Below are 22973 nucleotides of genomic sequence, written 5' to 3'. Positions count from 1 at the left end.
GACGGGGGAGCCTGGTGGGCTTCCATCTATGGGGTCACACAGAGTCGGACACGACTGAAGTGACTTAGCAGCAGCAGCAGCAGAGCTTCCTTTGTGGCTTAGCTGGTAAAGAATTTGCCTGCAATGTGGGAGATCTGGGTTCAATCCCTGGGTTAGGAAGATCCCCTGGAGAGGGAAAGTTTACCCACTTCAGTATTCTGGCCTGGAGAATTCCATGGACTGTATAGTCTGTTGGTTCGCAAAGAGTCGGACACGACTGAGCAACTTTCATTTTCACTTTTCTCCATTCATAAAAGAGTTGTAAAAGTCCTCCTCTTCCTGTATGGGAGAGACATTTCTACAAATGGAAATCTTACAAAAGAAACTCTATGCCCTAGTTTTAGAGCCTCTGCTGTGTCTGCTGGTTCTCTATGGCCTTTAGTTCAAAATAACCCATACTCCAAACAGGCATATTTTGGGTGGCATATTCTGGTATCTCTCACTGCCCATTTTCCGCAACAGAAAACTTCCTTTGTGTTCATTTTACTTAGGGAACTGGATGTAGAACTGTTAACTCAGAGACATATTTTAATGAGACATTAAGGTGCATGCATGGGGAATTAGGAGCTTTCTCTAAATAACAGAGAGAGAAAAAGGGAGGTTCCCTGGAGAAAATTCAGGGAATTCCCTGGAGGAAGATAGAAACCAGAGGGTTTGCATTTTCTTGGCAGAATGAATAGCAGAAAAGAGGACTATAGTGGTGAACCTCTAACAGTCTGGTTTTAAAGCTCAACTTTGCCCCCAATTAGCTGTGTGACCTTGGGCAAACTATTGCTCCTTCTGGACTTATAGTAATAGTATTCATCTAATAGAGTCAAACATACAAAGTCCTTAATAAGTACTATATGAGCCTCCCTTTACTTTCCTCTTCTTGAGGCAAGAACATAGATGAGGCCTGAGAGAACAAAATTTTAAAGGCAAATTTTAAAATTAGCTGAGAGGATAGCAAATAAGCCTTATATGTCTCTATTGTGTAGTTTTCAGTGGAGTCTATATAATTCACTGATGTTTTTATGCATGCTTACTTTATTATGTTTGTTTTTTAAAAAATAACATTTATAGTACTGGTGCTAAATATAGGTCCTATCTATTTCTTCTGAAAATACCCACTTGTGGAAGATAACTGCTTTATTATAGATAAATATGTAATAAAATCCAAGAGATAACTACTGGGACTTCATTTCATGAACTGTCTTTCATTTCTTTAAAATTAAAAATATAAATAAAATATAATATAAATATATTTCATTTTAAAAGTCATGATTGGATCTGCGAAAATCATTCATATTAACCAAATTCATAGGAGATCAATTTAAGTGTTGATAAAGGAAAGTACATCTGTCAGAAAAGTCTGTTGTGAGGCCCAAGATCACTTAGCAAATCACATTATAGATTGGAAACTAATGAAATGATTCAGAGTCTAGAATTAAAGATGAGAGAACTGAATGAACAAAAACAGTATTTTCAGGAAAGTACAGCAGTGTTCTTAATAAATTGCTTTGTAGGCTCAAGGAATACTTCTTTATTCAGAAACAGGACTTGTCATCAGAAGATCACCCTTCTCCCAGAACCACAGCAGAGACACAGAATGGACACATCTTTGATTCTTAAGACTCCAGGTTAGAGGAGAATAGGGTATGTTACCCAACGAATTGGTTCCCGCTGCTTACCGCTTACAGAATCAGTTACATACTCAAAAACGGTAGAAGGGAAAGGTGCCTTTGATCAAAATGCTGGCAATCTGAGGAGATGGTGGAATCCACATTCCCCCCAAAACCACCTCCAGAGATTCTGCTTGGCCATGAAAGCTTTTTAAGAGAAACAGAGAAGTAATTTCAGTTAATCATTGAAATAGGGGTCAGAGTCATCACCATCCCCTTCCCTGTGCAGACTTGTGTGCAGGCTTGTTGACTCCTTGTGATCTTCCTCTAGATGTTATCTTGTTCACACAGTTTGGTCGCAGAGTTTGTTCTGGCAATTACTTGAAAGGAATCTAGGGAAGAGATCTGATCATCTGTTACTCATTTCTTCATTTCTGCTGATTTAATCTACAAAAAGAACCAACAAGTTAGGCAAGATATTGTGTGATTAAAAGATCTGAAAGGTGTGCTTGGGTCAGAGATGAATAGAAGAACATGAGGGTCCCTGGTTTAAAAATGAGTTACTATATAGCTATAGCTCTGCTGAAGTGACAAGAAGAGGGGCTTTTTTTTGGTTGAGGACAGTTTCCTGTAAAGAGCTGCTTACAGGGCATGGAAGAGAATTCACCACAGGCAGGTAAAACCTGTGTTTGAATCCTGATTCAACTACTCCCTAGTTTTGTGAATGGGCAATTGAGTAACAACCCTGCCCCTTGGGTTTTTAATGTATCAAATGGGGCAGGTATAGAGGCACTTTATAGAGAGTGAATGAAACAATAAGTGTAGCGTTTAGCACAGTGCAAGTTAGGTATGTTCAAAAATGTTAGTTGCAATTGATCATACTCCTATTATGACATATCCTTGTCCATAATAACATTAATCATATCAAGGCCTTCATTGTATCATTTACACTTTACTTCTCCATGTAGAATTTTGAAGACTCCCTGGTTTTTAATTGGGCAGCATAAGTGGTATATTTACGGTTCATCTCAGCCAGATAACTTCAAAGAGATGAACTATTTCATCCATTTTCCTTTTCTTGTTCTTATGAGCTTTATACTATTTAAAATTTTAATCACACTCATTATCGTGTCACTTTTTCAGAATGGCCTTCCCTTTTGTCATTCTCAAGTCTTCTGGCTCCAGGAAGACAAAATCATGATTTCCTTAATGGCCATTTATATCTAGCACTTAGCATTGTGTAGGCATATAGTATATACTTTTCCAAATGAAAAATATAGATGTATCATTCTTTCTCGATTATATAAATAGCCATCTTCTCCTATAAGTCCCATATTGAATTTTTTTATTTGGAAATCATGGAGGTTGGCGGGGGGCGCTTTGTTCTAGGAAGTCTGATTTGTGCTTTATTTGAAAACTTTTTGAGTTCTAATCATTGCTTTGTTCAAGTTGTTCTCTATCTCATCCAGCATCTCTATTTCTTTAGAAGCCTATTCATATTGTTCCTTTTGTTTACCTCTTTCTAGTGTTAAGCCCGCTTAGATGTGATGAAATTTTTCTTCATTGGCCCATTGAGACTATGGGGACTTTAGTGTGGCTGACACCTTAGGTGAGGATGGTCACGAGAGGTGGAGGAGCCTGGAGGCTGGCACTGTAGCCACCAGAAGGTTGTCAGTCCTCTTTCAAGGCATCAGAATGAAACTTCTCTGCTATTCTCTCTCCTACCTCAAGGTAGAGAGGACGATCCCATTGTTCAGTTCCTCCTCCATTTCCTGGACCATAACTGGCCGATCCTCCCCTGGAAGGTCAAAGATCCTTAAAGCCCACACTTTCTAGGATCCCAAGATGGAGCATGCCATGTTGATCTAAAGGCTCTCATTGGACCCATAGGGGAGAAGGCCTTGTAACAACCTTTATTTGGCGCCTCTGGACCCCAGTAGCTGCTCGGCTCAGGGTAATTTGGCAAGACAGAGTCCGAGTGCAACTCCAGTTTCACAGAGTGACATTGTTTGATCTCTTAACCAAATTCTAAATATTAACCGTATTTTGCAACTTATGAATGCAAACCTCTCCAAAATTAATTCTTATTTATGTGGCTATCTTGAGAACCATGGAAAAGAAAACTAATAAGCTGGAAAAAGAGCATAAGAGAGAACCTTTCAAATTGCCCTTTTATTTTCTCTCACTGGACACAAATGATTGCATCCTGGAGAGCTGGTTGTCAGTGCTCTTGAAAACAGGGGCTTCTCTTCAGAGTCTAAGTTAGTATTTAGCACATGTATGATGCAATTGAGAACTATAGAGACTTTGGTCATATTTACACAATTGACCAGTAGTTTTTAAAACCAGTTTTTAGCCTAAAAGGCTTTTGTTCAAACAACACTTAGTGGGAAATCTCAGTTAATGAAACAGAAGAACTATTCTGGCTGAGATGAGCATAAAGTACTCAGACCATTCCTGTTTAGGTATCTTTCTGGCCAGTGAGAGGGCTCCCCAGAAACCTTTTTATTCTGAGGGGTCACAACACTACAATAGACAAACAAGGCTCTTTCAATATCAGTCTCACCAGCTGAACCACTGGATTCAATGAACTGCATCAGTTATTGAGATGGATAAGTAAATGAATGGGTCATTACTTTTATGAGCAGTCTAAGCTAGTCATTAAGTCAAAATGATAAAAAGTCAGAAGACTGAATGTAAAACTGGGCAATAACTTCAAAAGAAGTTTAATCAATTATTATATATCTAATGTAGAAATTTTTTGAGAAATTTGATCAATTTTTAGAACTTAACTAACCAGAATCCTTAATAAACTGAATTTTCCCCACATGTATTCATTAATAAAGATGTCGATGGTGAGGAGATACTAAAATCAGTCATTAGTATTTATATGTTATGCTGTCTATCCAGCACAGCTCTTAGCATTATGAAGGATACAAAGATGTATAAAACATGGCTCTTAGACTTAAGCTTTATACATATATAAGCTTTTACAATGTACCTGGGAAGATAAAACCCATGTATGTGAAATCATCTGGAAAGAATTAAGTGTTAAATTCTATGTAATTAATTTTTAAGTAGGTAATTTAATTATTTTAGGGCTATTCTTTGTAATTCAAGCACTATTAAGTAGATTTTCAATGCACGTTCTTAGAATATACTCTGGAGTCAGTTAAGATTGAGTTCAATACATTACGGTTTTATAGTAATATAACTGTCTACCATGAAGTGTAAGATTTAGAGTAATAGCTTTGGGTTATTATTTAATCCACAAACCTCAAAGTTCACACCAATCAAAAATTTTAGGCAAAAGTGATAGAGCAAAGCCAAATCATAGGCACCATACCTGGAAGGTTTTATAATCAACTCTTACCAAACCTTCAAAGAAAGAATAATTCCTAATGTAAAGAAATTCATAGAATAAAAAATAAGAGGTGTTCCTGAACTAATTTTAAGAGACAAGAATGACACATACCAAAACCACTCCTGGTTAATAAAAAAACTTTTGGTGAACCTCACTTATGAAATGAGATGCTAATATACCAAGTTAAATAGTATTTAAGTAATTCTGCAAAATCACAACCAAGTAGAGATTACCCCCAGGAACGTGAGCTCATCCTTAGAAATTCTATTAATATAACGGGTTCTTGGTAAAGGTGATGGATTAAACAAATGCATTTACTTTTGTTATCTCCCAAAATCCCATTAAGATGACAGTGAAGAGGTATTTGGGCTTCCCAGGTGGCACTAGTGGTAAACAACCCATCTGCCAATGCAGGAGACATAAGAGATGAGGGCTGGATCCCTGGGTTTGGAAGATCCCCAGGAGGAGGTCACAGCAACCCACTCCAGTATTCTTGCCTGGAGAATCCCATGGCTAGAGGAGCCACCAGGCTGGAGACCATGGGGTCACACAGAGTCAGACACGACTGAAATGACTTAGCGTGATGCACTCAAAGACGTGTTTTGATTTGCTTGCTTACTTATTGGGTTTTTCTTTCTTTCTTTAATATATATTTCTTTCTTTAATGTATTTACTCAGATAAGAACTGAAGGGGAGATACAACAATAAAATTATGGAAATTGAGAAACAGGAAGACAGGCAGTAACTAACTGGAGAAAGATGAGCTTTAAGCAAACAGGAGAAAACTGAGAGACAACCAGATGTGTGTGTGTGCGCGCGCGTGTGCGTGTGTGTAATTAAACGTCAAAAGCCTTGGCATTTGGGACACCAGGAACTTCTGAAGGTAGGGTGAAAATGAAACTAAGAACCAAAAGATTATTTACAACTCCATGTACAAAGAACCCGCCCCAACCACGAAATCAGATTACTCCCTGACTTCCCATCAAACTAGGCAGGAGACTGAAAGCTTACTCAGTGAAAGGAAAGAAGGGTTCTCATTGCAGTGGCTTCTCTTGTGGTGGAGCATAGGCTCTAGGCAACAGACTCCAGTAGTTGTGGCTTGTGGGCTCTAGAGTGCTGGCTCTTTAATTAATTATTGCCACGGAATTTGTTATTCCACGACACGTGGGATCTTCCCAGACCACGGATTGAACCAGTGTCCCTTGCATTACAAAGCAGATTCTTAACCATGGGACTATCAGGGAAACCCTGAGAAGAAAATCTTTTATGCTTCTGGAATGGAGAGTGGGACCCAGGTAGAATACAAAGTCTCAGGACTCAGAGCAGCTTGGAGTTTTCCACGTCAACGCTAGAATCCAGAAAATAATGGAACAAAATCTTCACAGTTCTGAGATAAAAGGTTTTCTGTCTTCAGTCAGGTTATCAATCGGTGTGAGAGTAGGATGTAGACATTTTTAGACCTGTGCGTTTTAAAATATAAATTACCTCCCAAGCACCCTTTCTTAAGAAGTTACTGGAAAATGTGCTCTACCAAAGTGAGAGGACACAACAAGAAAAGGGAAGATGGAAAAGGAAATAGGATATCCAACCAAATAGACAAGCAAAGGGAATCCCCAGAATGGTGATAAAGAGAGATTCCAAGATGACAACTGAATCCCAGGCAAATAGAACACCCAGCAGAGACTGGAGCAAGTCCAAGAGCTCCAGGAGACATCTTTTCAAGAAGACAGACTACCTGCTGTATCCAAATACATAGTGAGGGGAAACTAAACTTGAATCAGTGATAAGTACATAGAAACTAAGCAAATAAAATAGGTAATTATTAGCTCTGGGGAATAAATATCTGCTTCTCTGGTGGAACTCTGATACAGATTTTGGTAATTATAATTCTTAAAGAGGAACAGAATCTTAAGAATGCATTTCTTAAATTGGTTCAGAGTTTTCTTGCATTTGGCCTCTAATTTGATTAGATTTAAAATACTAAAGGGTATCTAGTAGTAAAGAGGGCATTTGTCCTCCACAGTGTGAAGTGGCAATAAAGATATGCAAAATATCACCATCGATTCAGTTCAGTTCAGTCGCTCAGTCGTGTCCGACTCTCCGCGACCCCATGAATCACAGCACGCCAGGCCTCCCTGTCCATCACCAACTCCCGGAGTACACTCAAACTCATGTCCACAGAGTCGGTGATGCCATCCAGCCATCTCATTCTCTGTTGTCCCCTTCTCCTCCCGCCCCCAACCTTTCCCAGCATCAGAGTCTTTTCTAGTGAGTCAACTCCTCGCATGAGGTGGCCAAAGTATTGGAGTTTCAGCTTTAGCATCAGTCCTTCCAATGAACACCCAGGATTGATCTCCTTTAGAATGGACTGGTTGGATCTCCTTGCAGTCCAAGGGACTCTCAAGAGTCTTCTCCAACACCACAGTTCAAAAGCATCAATTCTTTGGCGATCAGCTTTCTTCACAGTCCAACTCTCACATCCATACAGCATTGATTACTCCTAAGCAAATACCTATAAAAGTTGAGGTTCTAAGGGACTATGTAGTTGATACCTTAGAACATTTTAGTCAAACTAAGGAGGATAATAAGATTCAGTGATTGCTCCTAAACACACTAGACAAAATGAGCAAAGAAAATGATGAGCTCAGGGCTTCAAATTCCCAGCTCAAGCTCAGTTTAAATGACCTAAAATCTCTATGTCTGATCTGAAAAAAAAAAAAAAAAAAGCCTTATCTCCTATAGTTGCAAAGCTGAGATTTCTGAAAATAACCAGAGTTTTATCCTGAAAGTAGCTGAATTACAATGCAAACTGAATTCTCAACCTCACCAAGTGTTTTCCATTAAAGTAAAGCATTGATTGCTAAGGAATGGAATACTGATAATTAGAATGAGGATATCTGAGAAGATCCCAGTGAAGCTGGGGCCACAGAGCTTTTAAGTTCTGCCAGTAGAAGCAGCCCTTCCACCCTTGCCTGTGAAGGTCAACCTGCTTTGTCTGAAGAGCCCATTAAGACCTCTCCTGAAGTAGTTGCCTTGCAAGTCACTACTGATTCTGTACAGGACTTACCACTGCCACTCCCTCTGCCTCTAGACCTAAAAGCAGACTCAAGTCCTGACAAGCCCTAAAGGACCAGATGTAAGTTTATCATGAGTTGTTTCTCTACACAACAAAAGAAGTACATGAATTTTCCAATTTATAAGGACAGAAATCTGGGGAGTAGGTATTAAGGGTGTGGGTGAATGGGGTAGGGAATATAAAGTTAGGTTAGGCCACATTTATTGATATGAGCTCCCTAAGCAAGAGATTCTGAACTTTATGATTTAGCTTGAGGGGTGAAAAAGGCTCTGGCAGATTGTTTGGTTGACTAATACTCCGACCAAAAGGTGTGCTACACTAAATTAAGTTAGAATGCCATACCTGCCTTGGTATGCTATTGAGGAAGGAATCAAAAGGCTTAAGGATATAGAGATGTTAGAGTGGATTTGTCATGTAAGACCTCTCAGCCATATTTGAAGAGTCCAGAAGAACATTTTAATAATCCTAAATTATGTAATTAATTTTGTATGGCCCATCTCTGCCTACCAGTCATCCTCTTTCCCTAGTCAATACTGTCATTACCCAATAAGCTCATGAATGCAGTGGGCGAGGGGTGGTATGGAGATTTTAGATGGGCTCAGTAGTGTGGCCTTCACTCTCCTAGGCTGATCTGACTACAGCCCCTGCTGAGTATCCAAACTGCCAGCAGCAGAAACCAACACAGACTCCTCATTATAGCACCATTCTTCAGGATATCAGCCAGTTAACTGGTGGCACATTGGTTACATTGAACCACTTCCTTCATTGCAGAGGCAGCATTTTGGTTTTACTGGAATAGAAACTTAGAGTGGATACGAATTTGCCTCCCTGCAGACAATGCTTTTTACAAAACTATTATCCATGGACTTATATAATACCTTATCCACCATCATGGTATTCTACACAGTGTAGTTAGAAGTGATAACTAACTTCACAGTAAATGAAGTGTGATAATGCATTCATATCATGGAATTCACTGAGCTTACCATGTTCCCCATCATCATGAAGCAGCTGGCTTGACAGAATGATGGAATGAACTTTAGAAGACTCCGTTACGGGATCAGTTAGGTGGCAGTGTCTTGCAGGACAGAAGCAAAGGCTCTTCAGAGAATTATACATTCTCTAAATAAACACCCAGTATAAGGTGCTGTTTCTCTCATAGCCAAGATGCACTGGTTAAAGAATCAAAGAGTAGAGATAGGAGTGGCACCATTTACTACTAATCCTACTGATGCACTGGCAAAATTTTTGCTTCCTGTTCCAAAAACCTTATGCTCTGCTGGTCACAAAATCTTAGTCTCAATGAGAGGAATGCTTCTTTCATGAAACCCAACAGCGATTTCACTGAACTAAAAGTTAAGACTGCCACTCAGTCACCTTAGGCTTCACATGCTTCTGAATCAACAGGAAAAGAATGTTGTTACTATACTCACTGGGGCAATGGGGCAATGGATCCTGATTACCAAAGGGAAATTGGTCTGCTACCATAAAATAGAGGTAAGGAAGAATATGGCTAGAATACAGAAGATCCCTCAGGGGATCATTTAGTACTACCATGTCCTGTGATTAATGCCAATGGAAAACTACAGCAACCCAATTCAGGAAAGATTTCTAATGGCCCAGAGCCTTCAGAAATAAACATTTAGGTTACCTAGCCAGCCAAGCACAACTACTTGAAATGCCTGCTGAGGACAAAGGGGGATATGGAATGGGTAGTAGAAAAAGTTAGTTAAAAATTATCAGCTAAAACCATGTGACCACTACTGAAACAATGCCCATAATAGTTGAGTATTTTTATATGTAAATAGTTTTATTCCCTCTCTTATTCCCTATCATCTCATATAAAATATGCTAATACTAGTTAACTTTATATCACAATATTTAAGTTACAGAATATCAAGTAGAAAAGTGAAGTTTACTCAAGGATTTTGCATTCTTTTTTTAAAAAACATTTATTTGGCTTCATTGGGTCTTAACTGTGGTACATGGGATCTTCATTGTCTCGTGTGGGCTCAGTAGTTGCGGCATATAGGCTTTCTAGTTGTAGCATGCAGGCTTGGTTGCCTCAAGGCATGTGGGATCTTAGTTCTCCCACCAGGGATCAAACTCGAGTTCCCTGCAAGATGGGTTCTTAACCAACCACCAGGAAGTCCCGGAGTTAGCATTTTTATCTAGGGAAATGGTTGGTGAATTTTAATGTGTACTCAGGATAGGTGAAGGAAATGGAAACCCACTCCAGTGTTCTTGCCTGGAGAATCCCAGGGAAGGGGGAGGCTGGTGGGCTTCCGTCTATGGGGTCACACAGAGTCGGACACGACTGAAGTAACTTAGCAGCAGCAGCAGCAGCAGCAGCAGGATAGGTGAATCATATTAAGCAGAACTATGACCTTGTTATTATTTCGGAAATTAAGTGTCATTTAAGGAGATGTGTATGGGTGCCAAGTTGACAAATCGTTGATCATGATATCAGTTTGTGTCAACTTGCTTAGGCTATGTGTGCGTGCTAAGTTGTTTCAGTTGTGTACAACTCTTTGTGACCCTATGAACTGTAACCTGCCAGGTTCCTCTGTGCATGGGATTTCCCAAGCAAGAATACTGGAGTGGGTTGCTGTGCCCTCCTCCAGGGGATCTTCCTGACCCAGAGATCAAACTCGAATCTCCTGTGCACCTGCCTACCTTATAGTACCCAATTATTCAATCAAACACCAATCTAGGTATCCCTGTAAAGGTATTTGGTAGATGTCATTAATATCAACAATCAGTTGACTTTAGGGAGATTATCTCCAATAATTTGGGTGGGCCTAATCCCTGCTTGCAGCTTCCCTGTGTGCTTATGTGCTAAGTTGCTTCAGTCCTGCCAGACTCTTTGCAACCCTATGGACTATAGCCCACCAGGCTCCTTCCCTGAAGAAATTCCATTTATGGACTGCAGTCTCAGCTTCTGTCTAAGAGTTCTCAGTCTACCTTTCCTAATAGCCTGCCCTATACATCTGAACTTGCCTAGTAAGCTTCCCCAATGACTGACTAGCCAATATCATTATATGATAATATGCTATATTTTATATACATTATAATACATAATAGAGAGGTTTATTGTAAAGCATAGGCTTATATATAAGTATATAGGTATCTTTACACCTATCCATGTATCTATCTCCTACTGATTTTGCTTCTCTCTTGGAATCCTGTTACAGTGTCTTTTAAAGAGACTTTCTCTATCTTTGAGATTCATCTGAAGCAAATGATCTGAGAGAATTTTTTGTTTGTTTGCTGTGCGTTTGCTTCATAATGTTGTAAAGAGGAGACAGTTTATTAAAGTGCAGGGCCACTGTTTCAAAACAAAGCAGGGCTATCAAGAAAAGATAAGGGCTATTAAATTCTTTATTTTCAGCTTCTTTTATTCCTGGGAAGCCAGGAAAACATCTTTGATTTATAGGCAAAGTTCTTTTAAAACATCTTGAAATTATTTCTCTAATTCCTTGAAGAAACAGATTTCTCTTATAGCTGTCTTTTTATTTATGGCTGTGCTGGGTCTTCATTGCTGTGCCCAGGCTTTCTCTGGTTTTGGAGAGTAGGACTACGGTTCGTTGCGGTGCACAGGCTTCTCACTGCAGTGGCGTCTCGTGTTGTGGGGCACAGGCTCTAGGTGTACAGGCTCAGTGCTTTCAGTTCATGGGCTTAGATGCCCTGTGGCAAGTGGAATCTTCCTGGACCAGGGATCAAACCTGTGTCCCCTGCATGGTCAGGCAGATTCTTAACCACTGGACCACCGAGGAAGCCCTATAGATATTTTTTAAATATCAAGAATAACAGAAAACCCCATGCCTATAGTCACTTAAAATCCTACTGTTCTTAAGTTGTAAAGAAAAAGCATGAAAGATTCTTTCCGCTTTCTCCAATACACTCTCCACTGATAATCACTGTTTTTGTGTGAATTCTTTAAAAATTTTAATATGCTTATATATACACATACCACTTGTTAAATATATTTAAATTTAAAAACTATAGACACCTAACAGCCTTATCATGAATAATTTCCCCAGGTATATAAGTATATACCTAATTCATTACTCCTTGAAAGTTAGAGTCATATCTATTGTAAGGATATACCATATATTGGTTAACCATTTCCATATTGATAGATTTAACCTCTTTTATTCATCTTTGTATCACTGATCCAAAGCACAATATCCACTGCATAATGGGCTCAGAGAAAATAGAGAAAGAGCAATGAATATGTGTCTGTTTTCTGACAGCAGTGATCTTGCGCTGGAGAGTATAAAACTGAATGAACAAGTCCCATCCAAAACTGTCCAGTGTTGCTGCAAAATTACTCTAACTCAGCTCTTCCACCATGACTATGACCTCCAACTTCACAAAAGCCTTGGAGAGATCAACTCTGTCTCAAAAGGATCACACATTTTTTTCCCTTTATTATTGAAACATAACTCCCCCTCAAACACAACACAGCAGGAAACATTAAATTAATGTACTACGAAAACAAGGATCTCGTTATGACAGTACCACATGGCAGACTCTGAAATGACCAACAGTGGAGGAGGGTCTGTATGAACTTCACCTTCATACGTTGCCCTTTTTGAATAAAATTAATGTCCCTTATTTCTCATTCAAAAATCGAGTAAGAAAGACGGCTACGCTTTCTTTTAAAACATTTTTGAAAAATGAAATACTGCTACTGTGGTACTTTTATTAATTTAGCCAATGCTGCATGTTTCCCCTGGGCTAGGATCCTCTGTGCAGAACCTCTAACCTTCCCTGCCCATCGGATCAAAGTGAAGAGCCTGAAAACACACTTATCCCTGGTTCCACTCCTCAGAGATTCTGATTTACTTGTCGTTGGGCATGTCCTGAGCCCTGGACACTTTTAAAAGTCCCCAGAAGTGCAGCCAAAGTTGAGAGGCCATCTTCTACAAAAGGAGAAGCCACAGTGGTGTCATTAGTCCTCACAGGATTCCCTATCCCATCACTAGTACAAGAAAAGGAAGGGAGAAGGTAGATGAAATTTCAGAGTAAGAGGACTGTAGAGGCATGAGAGAGAAGAAAAATAAATGTGCATTTTTTTTCTTCCCCTTCTTCGCATGGGGAAGCAGGTTGAAACAACATAGGCACACTCACAGTACAGCTTCCCAGCAAACCTGGCCTGTGGCTCTCAGATTGAGAGACTGACTGAACTTAAGGAAAATCTTTTCTCCTTCTCCCCCTCTCTGGAGAAGGAAAACGAGATATCTTTATTATCTGAGTTCAGGCTCCTATAATAAGATTCCATTGACCAGAAGGCTTCAACAATGGAAACATAAGTCTTATAGTTCTGGGGACAAGTCCAAGAGCAGGGTATACTTTCAAATTCAGTGTCTAGGGAGAGTTTCTTGTATTCTCACATGACTGTGAGTGAGTTCCAGTCTCTTTATCTTCTTAAAAAGGCACTCTAAGCCAACAATGCAAGGAGATCCAACCAGTCCATCCTAAAGGAGACCAGTCCTGGGTGTTCATTGGAAGGACTGATGCTGAAGCTGAAACTCCAATACTTTGGCCACCTCATGCAAAGAGTTGACTCATTGGAAAAGACCCTGATGCTGGGAAAGATTGAGGGCAGGAGGAGAAGGGGACAACAGGATGAGATGGCTGGATGGCATCATCAACTCGATGAACATGAGTTTGGATAACCTCCAGGAGTTGGTGATGGACAGAGTGGCCTGGCGTGCTGCAATTCATGGGGTCGCGAAGAGTCGGACATGACTGAGCAACTGAACTGAAATGAACTGAAGCCAACCATGGACACTCTTAAGAAAGTGAAAAATGAAAATGTTAGTCATCAGTCATGTCTGACTCTTTAAGAACCAATGGACTGTAGCCCGCCAGGCTCCTCTGTCCGTGGGATGGGATTCTTCAGGAAAGAAGACTGGAGTGAGTTGCCATGCCCTCCTCAAGGGGATCTTCCTGACCCAGGGATCTAACCTGAGTCTCCCACATTGTAGGCTGATTCTTTACCATCTGAGCCACCAGGGAAGCCCTGGGTAGTGGCAAGTTCAGTGTCTAGGGAGAGCTGTCTTCCTTATTTGTAGACAGCCATCTTCTTGTATTTTCACAGAGTGAGAGTCAGCTCTAGTCTCTCTTCTTAAAAAGGCACTCTAAGCCAATCATAAACCTAATCTAAACCTACACCTCCTAATATCATTGCATTGGTGGTTAGGGCATCACCGTATAAATGGGGGAGACAGACAAACCTGCAGTCCATACTGATCATAAGCTCACTGTTTTAAAGATACTGGCATTGTGACCATCCTAGAGGTCTGCCATTCAGATCTTCCTTCAAGATAGAAACTGCTTGTAAGAGTTGGAGTTTGCTGATTCCCACTAGTTAATGTTGGGATCCCCAGCAGTGGGGATCCCCCACTCAGAGACTATAGTCCTCTTGGGCTGCTTATAGCTAATGACACAGCAGAGGTACCAAAACCAGCTCATGACAGGACTCTGCTAATGGGCAATCTTTGTTCTGGGACTCCCTGAGACCTTCTCAGAGCTGTGGCAAAGTCTGAGATTTTTAATGCCTAATCCTCCTTCTTTCACAGAACTCAGATGGTATGGCTGTCTTTGCTTCCTCCTGCTCCTTCACCCCTTCAGCTTTTATAATCATTTCCTCCAGCAAATTTCTTGCATCCTTAATACTTTCTTGGCATCTGCTTCTCAGAGGACCCACCCAAACTGACACAGGATGAGACCTCAAAGAGGATCTGTGTGCTAAGTTGCTCAGCCATGTCTGACTGTTTGCGCCCCCATTGACTATATCCTGCCAGGCTCCTCTGTCCATAGGATTCTCCAGGCAAGAATACTGGAGTGGGTTGCCATGCCCACTAGGCTCATTAAATACTTCTTAACTTGGGAATCTTAGATTTCAAATGATTTTCTGAATGTCACAAGGCTCCTACTCGGTAGACCAGAATTAGTGACAGGTTTCACAACTCACAATCAAATGCTTTTGCTATCAAAATAGGAGATTCAAAGTAAAGGTGCTGAAAGTAATAAAAATAAAATTGCAATAATTTACACTAAGAACACTGAAAGATTCACAGGATAGTCTAACAAGGAATGCTCACAAAATAGAACAGGCAAAGCAAACACAGAGGCAGGAGCTGGAAAGCAAAGAAAAACATTAGGAACACCCAGAATATCCAAGCAGTTTCAGGTTCTCTCTCAGTCGCACAGATATCCCTCATTTCCAAAACGCAAACCACGAGAGTACATGTGAGGTGTCTTGTCTCAGAGAATACAGTGGGTTAAACAGTACCTCCTCATCCCTCCCCGACTCGGCAGTTCATGTCCACCTGGAATCTCTGAATGTCACCTTATTTGGAAGTAGGGTCTTTGCAGATGCAATTAAAGATTGAGATAAGATCATACTGGGTTAGCATGCATGCTAAGTTGCTTTAGTTGTGTTCGACTCTTTACAACTCTATGGGCTGTAGCCTGCTAGGTTCCTCTGTCCATTGGATGCTCCAGGCAAGAATACTGGAGTGGATCACCATGCTCGCCTCCAGGGGGATCCTTCTGACCCAGGGATCAAACCTGCATTTCTTATGTCTCCTGCATTGGCGCTACCACTAGCACCACCTGGGAAGCCCATACTGGGTTAGAGTGGGCCCTAAATCCAATTAAAATGTCTTTATAGGAGACAGTAAAAGACAGAGGAAAATAGGCTGGAGTGATGATGCATATACAAGTCAAGGAATGCCAGGAATCACCAGAAACTGGAAGAGAAAAGAAAGAAGTCTCCCCATGAGCTTTTGGAAAGGGTGTGGCCCTGCCAGCACCTTGATTTTCAACTTCAGAATTGTGAGTGAAGAAATTTCTGTTTCACTAAGCCAGGAAGTTTGTGGTAATTTGTTATAGCAGCCCTAGGAAATTAATATGCTGAGGCACAAGTTTACTGAGCGGTCACCGAGCCAAAAGCAGACGGTGTGACCAAATATAAAAAGGAAAGACCGTCAATGTATATCTTGTCAGCAAACAAGATAGAGAGACGGCTACAGGATACCCCAGGAGAGTTTTGGACTTTAAGACATTCCATTCCATACCATTAGGTAGCATATTCCACTCCCATGCTGATCAAGAGTGAGTACGATGGTTCCATGTGGCCTGAGAAAGAAGCACAGAGCTCCACAGAATAGCTGCAAGCTAAACTGTCCTTATCCAATTACAAAGCCAGAGAATTAGTCTAGGCTCCTGTGGTGAGAATGTAAAGAAAGAATCAACCAGCCTGCCATCCAGGTGCTTTGAGGTCACTGAGTATAATTTCTTCTCATCCTTAATTTCCTCAGTTATAGAATGAGGTCAGATTAAATCAACTTCCAGTGCTGCTGCTGCTGCTGCTAAGTCACTTCAGTCGTGTCTGACTCTTCCATAGACGGAAGCCCACCAGGCTCCCCCTTCCCCGGGATTCTCCAGGCAAAAACACTGGAGTGGGTTCTTCCAGTGCTGCTGCTGCTGCTGCTGCTGCTGCTAAGTCACTTCAGTCATGTCCGACTCTGTGTGACCCCATAGACGGAAGCCCACCAGGCTCCCCCGTCCCTGGGATTCTCCAGGCAAGAACACTGGAGTGGGTTGCCATTTCCTTCTCCAATGTGTGAAAGTGAAAAGTGAAAGTGAAGTCGTTCAGTCATGTCCGACCCTTAGCGACCCCACGGACTGCAGCCTACCAGGCTCCTCCATCCATGGGATTTTCTAGGCAATAGTACTGGAGTGGCTTGCCATTGCCTTCTCCGGTCTTCCAGTGCTAGTATCCTCTAATTAAGGACCTGATGGCAAGTGTGTATTGGTCAAACAGACCTCCTTATTTGGGAGAGGATGGTTTAACACTTATGTTGCTCTCAGGATGAAGAGTAACTACCTTTTGACAAATTTTTAGTTAATTCTTGTATTAGGGTTCTCAAGACCACCCTTAGGCTTGGTGATTTACTAGAAGGACTTGCAGAACTCAAAGGATGTTACATTCATGGTTACAATGTACTACAGCAAAAGGATGCAGATTGAAATCGATAAAGGGAAAAGATACATGGAGTGAAGCCCAGGAGAAATCAGGCATTGCTTCCAGGTGTCCCTTTTCAGTGGAGTCATATAGCAAAGTGAAAGTCGCTCAGTTCAGTTCAGTTCAGTTCAGTCGCTCAGTCGTGTCAGACTCTTTGCGACCCCATGAATCACAGCACGCCAGGCCTCCCTGTCCATTACCAACTCCCGGAGTTCACTCAAACTCATGTCCACAGAGTTGGTGATGGCATCCAGCCATCTCAGTCGTGTCCGAATCTTTGCGACCCCATGGACGATACGGTCCATGGAATTCTCCAGGCCAGAATACTGGAGTGGGTTAGCCATTCCCTTCTCCAGGGGATCTTCCCAACCCAGGAATCGAATCCAGGTCTCCTGCATTGCAGATGGATTTTTTTACCAGCTGAGCCACAAGAGAAGCCTGGAGTCATTTAGTTCAGTTCAGTTAGTTGCTCAGTCATGTCCGACTCTTTGCGACCTCATGAATCACAGGACGCCAGGCCTCCCTGTCCATCACCAACTCCCGGAGTTCACTCAAACTCATGTCCATCGAGTCGGTGATGCCATCCAGCCATCTCATTCTCTGTCATCCCCTTTTCCTCCCGCCCCCAATCCCTCCCAGCATCTGAGTCTTTTCCAGTGAGTCAACTTGTTGCATGAGGTGGCCAAAGTATTGGAGTTTCAGCTGCCAAGAGAACGCACTGGTCATAGCAAACACCCTCTTTGAACAACACAAGAGAAGACTCTACACATGGACATCACCAGATAGTCAACACCGAAATCAGATTGATTATATTCTTTGCAGCCAAAGATGGAGAAGCTCTATATAGTTAGCAAAAACAAGACCAGGAGCTGACTGTGGATCAGATCATGAACTCCTTATTGCCAAATTCAGACTTTTTTATTTTTATTTTTATTGGAGGCTAATTATTTTACAATATTATATTGGTTGGTTTTGCCATACATTGACATGAATCCACCCCGGGTGTACATGAGTTTGAAGAAAGTAGGGAAAACCACTAGACCATTCAGATATGACCTAAATCAAATCCCTTATGAGTATACAGTGGAAGTGAGAAATAGATTTTAAGGGACTAGATCTGATAGATAAGAGTGCCTGATGAACTCTGGACGGAGGTTCGTGACATTGTACAGGAGACAGGGACCAAGACCATCCCCATGGAAAAGATGCAAAAAAGCAAAAATGGCTGTCTGAGGAGGCCTTACAAATAGCTGTGAAAAGAAGAGAAGCGAAAAGCAAAGGAGAAAAGGAAACATATAAGCATCTGAATGCAGAGTTCCAAAGAATAGCAAGGAGAGATAAGAAAGCCTTCCTCAGCGATCAATGCAAAGAAATAGAGGAAAACAACAGAACAGGAAAACAAGAGATGTCTTCAAGAAAATGAGAGATACCAAGGGAACATTTCATGCAAAGATGGGCTCGATAAAGGACAGAAATGGTATGGACCTAACAGAAGCAGAAGATATTAAGAAGAGGTGGCAAGAATACACGGAAGAACTCTACAAAAAGATCTTCATGACCCAGGTAATCACGATGGTGTGATCACTGACCTAGAGCCAGACATCTTGGAATGTGAAGTCAAGTGGGCCTTAGAAAGCATCACTACGAAAAAGCTAGTGGAGGTGATGGAATTCCAGTTGAGCTATTTAAAATCCTGAAAGATGATGCTGTGAAAGTGCTGCACTCAATATGCCAGCAAATTTGGAGTCATTTAGGGACACGCTAAATTCTCCCAACAACACAGGTGAAGTGCTATCCACCAGGGAAGCTCACTCGAGCCTTGGTGTGCTAGACTTTTACTGGGAGTCAGTCATGTATGCATGCAGTGCTTGTGTGACTGACCTCAGCTACTCACATTTCAACCTCTTCCATCTCAGAACAAAAACAGGCATTCACCATAAATCATTACATTGTTAGGATAAATTTCTCTCACCAAACTGGTACAGCAGGCCAAAGACCTTGGGCATATGAAAACACTTATCAGGGAGAATGTGCCAAGACCTTTGTACTTCAGCCTGTGTCTCAGATTCCATAGCATCCATATAATAAAGTAGCACAAGTACATTTCTTTTACCTGCAGTCAAAAGTCTTGTCAGATACCTTAATTTTAGTAATTTGCTGATGTCTTGCAACACTAAAATATCCAGATTATGCTGATTTTAAAATTGAAATCTTAATTTAATAGTTGGACACATAAGCTAGAGGCATTTTTCTGATTTGTAGATCAGGTACTCAGCTATATCTGTTTAGTCTCTTAAGAATATTATATCAGACCTATAAAATGTAAGATTTTTTTTCCTGGTTTCATTTTGTCTTTGATGAAGCCAGGATTATACTGTAAATCTGTTCTGCAACTTAGCTTTCATTTAAAACTATATCATGGACATCTTGGTTTTCAGGGATTCCATTATCTACCTCATTCTTTTTATGGGATAAATATAATTAACCAAACCAAACAAAATATACTTAATCAATCTTCCATTATGATCATTTAGGTCATTTTCTGCTATTAATGATTAAACAATCCTCAAATTAATATCTCTGAAAATGTGTGGAGTGACAGAATTTGATTGTATGCAGCATGCAGGAATTTTTGTTACTGTTTTTTGACAATAATGGAAGCAACTCTGATTGCTAGATGCTGAAGCCACCCCTTCTCTTAGTTGTGCTTTAAAGGAAATATTCAGTATTATATATGCTAGAGAATTTCACATCCAGAATCTTATGTAATCCTCACAAGAACTATATGTAGTTAATGGCTATTCCTAGTTTTAAAATTCTAATATTTTTCTAATTACAAAATGATACCTACTTATAAGGAATTTGGAACATGTGGAGGGGCTTTCCTGGTAGTTCAGCAGTTAAAAAGAATCCACCTTGCGATGCAGGGGACACCAGTTTGATCCCTGGTCCAGGAAGATTTCACATGCCGCAGGTCAACTAAGCCTGTGTACCTCAACTATTGAGGTCCATCCATGCGCACCCAGAGGCTGTGCTCTGCAACGAGAAGCCACCGCAATGAGAAGCCTACATACCGCGACTAGAGAAAGCCTCCGTGCAGCAGGTCAGTATAGCCAAAAATTACATAAATTTCTTAAAAAGAACACATAGAAATCCTTAAAGAAGAAAATTAACACCACCTATAATTTAGCTGCTCTAAGAAAATCTCTGTCAATATTCCAGTGAATCTCCATGTCTTCTTTCTGTGCAGTATTTCACATAGTTGGAATTCAGCTTTATACACTTCTGTATCCTGCTCATTTTTAGGGATTGAACCCGTGCCCCCTGAATTGGAAGTGCGGAGTTTTAATCACTGGACTGCCAGGGAAGTCCCTTGTATCCTGCTTTTTAATTTCAGGTTATAACATTTCTTATGTTACTCCTCTTGATAATAATTTTTAAATGCTACATAATATTCCATTATGTTTCTGTACCATATGTTTCTATTCATATTTCATGGGAGTTCATATTCTATGTTACCTACATCCTCAAGATTTATTTTTTTAAATACCAAGACATTTCCAATTGTTTAAGATTTTTATTGTTGGGTTGGGAGTATTTGCCTGTTGTGGTTAGCAGTAAGTTACTAAAATTTAAAAAATATATAAGATTTTTTTCTATGAAAAATTGCTTAATTTTCCTTTTATGCAATTATTACTAAGCTTTTTTTTAAAAAAAAAATCACTGATTATGTTTCTGAAAAACTTCTACAAACTAAAAATTTAATTCTAACTGGGAAACAGAGAAATAGGAATCATTAATGATTTTGATTTACAAAATACACTTCTGATTCATTTTAATTGTAGATTTCTACATGCTATTAGGTTAGTATAAAAATGTGTTTATCAAGATACGTTTTTAAGAAACATTTTCTGAGTAGTATTTCCTTTAAAACAATTTATCTATCAGTTTTACAGGATATTTCTTATTGGATGTTTATATGATATTTAAAAGTATAATCCTTATTTTGTTTCTCCAAACTTGAATACAAATGGAAATTTGTACAACCTGAAAGTACAATTTTATATAAAAACTGATACAGAATAAATGTCAAGCAATCTATATTTTATATTAACAGGAACTTGTAACATCCAACAGTGTAAGCACCAATTGTATTTAAGGCAAAATGGAAAATTATACTCTCATTATACTTTTAGATCCAGCATACTGACTTTCACCTTTGAGAGTCCCTTGTACTGCAAGGAGATCCAACCAGTCCATTCTAAAGGAGATCAATCCTGGGTGTTCATTGGAAGGACTGATGCTAAAGCTGAAACTGCAATACTTTGGCCACCTCATGCGACGAGTTGACTCACTGGAAAAGACTCTGATGCTGGGAAAGTTTGGGGGCGGGAGGAGAAGGGGATGACAGAGAATGAGATGGCTGGATGGCATCACCGACTCTGTGGACATGAGTTTGAGCGAACTCCGGGAGTTGGTGATGGACAGGGAGGCCTGGCGTGCTGTGATTCATGGGGTCGCGGAGAGTCGGACATGACTGAGCGACTGAACTGAACTGAACTGAAGAATTATAAATGATTATAACTTACCTAGAAGCTGGAGTAATTACTTTCTCAGTATCTAGCTAAAATATAGACATAAGTCCTATCTTTTGACACATAAATTATGCTGACAGATTTTAAAATGATACTTTTTTTTTTTTAAAAGGCTGAACTTTCAGCAGCAGAGCCAACATCTACAAAAGTATGGAGGGAGTCAGGATTTTAACTTTGAATTGCACTTAGGAATTCCTATCTTTCCTGACATATCACACTAAAATGCATATCCAGGTTCATTCTGGAGCTGATTCAAAGCCACTAACTGGCTGGTCTTGCAGTCTTCTCTAAAGAAAAGGAAAATACAAGTTTCACTGAGTCCAGGATGGGCCCATCTCAGCAGTTAGTTTCATGTAAGCAGTTATAAAACAGTGCTGATTTCTGGAAATAGCACGACAGACCAGGAGTATGTTGCTCAAAGAGGCAGCAAGGAGACTGTTTTATTAAGAGTTTTGTTGGAAAGAAAAAGCTGTTAGGGTAAAGCAGTGATTTTCATTCAGTTTAATGCTCTCTCACAGAGGTAACACAAAACAGCTCTTACTTTCCAGAACTTTTTTTCTCCCATAAGATTAATTATATCTCTGAAACATTCCCTCTTTAAAGACTGTAGCTTTCTTCTTTCATGGTTTTATAAGCCATTATCAAAGCTGTATGCTCAGTGGCTCTGTTGTGTGCAACTCAGACTCCATGGACTGTAGCCCAAACAGGCTCTGTCCGTGGAATTTTCCAGGCAAGAATACTGGAGTGGGTTGCCATTTCCTGCCCCAGGAGATCTTCCTGACCCAGGGATCGAATCCTTGTCTCTTTTGTCTCCTGTACTGGCAGGTGGATTCTTTATCACTGTGCCACCTGGGAAGCCCTTATCAAAGCTATCTAGCGTTTTAGGCCATACTATATCTATAGGTAAAAACTATCATAACTTTGCAACGCTCTGAATATTTTTCTTCTGACATTACCACTTTCAAGCCCTAAAGTATTATTATTTTAATATCTATTATTGGTTATTTGCCCATGCTCAATTTTACTTCTATTCATTTCCTTTATGATTTAATAAGCCACTAATGACTACTCCCCGCAAGTCCCCCTCAGCCCTGCCACACGTTTAAGCTCCTCTTAAACTTACGATTTTGGTCCATCTTTTCAGAGCGGATTTGCAGTGCTTGTTTCCTGAGTAGCAGAGCCTCCTATAGTCCACAGCAAGTGTTTCAGTTTGTTTCTAATACCTTTCCAGGTGGGCCTTTATAAAAACATTTGG

At 40.4% G+C, this 22973-nt stretch overlaps 1 protein-coding gene across 1 annotated transcript in view; it reads right to left on the bottom strand.

Annotated features, from left to right (window-relative positions):
• Positions 1–1551: 1551 nt before the first annotated feature.
• The window catches only part of ARL6IP6 (ARF like GTPase 6 interacting protein 6), a 68687-nt gene continuing 47265 nt past the window's right edge, over positions 1552–22973 (bottom strand). The window contains exon 4 of the mRNA XM_055398880.2: positions 1552–2087. Within this exon, the coding sequence (XP_055254855.1) occupies positions 2069–2087 (19 nt within the window). The 3' untranslated portion in view covers positions 1552–2068. The remainder of the gene's footprint in view (positions 2088–22973) is intronic.

Source organism: Moschus berezovskii, chromosome 2 (genome assembly GCF_049115385.1).
Source record: "Moschus berezovskii isolate FMDL1 chromosome 2, NW_MosBer_1.0, whole genome shotgun sequence".
Lineage (NCBI taxonomy): Eukaryota > Metazoa > Chordata > Mammalia > Artiodactyla > Moschidae > Moschus > Moschus berezovskii.
This window is presented reverse-complemented; position numbering and strand designations above follow the sequence as displayed.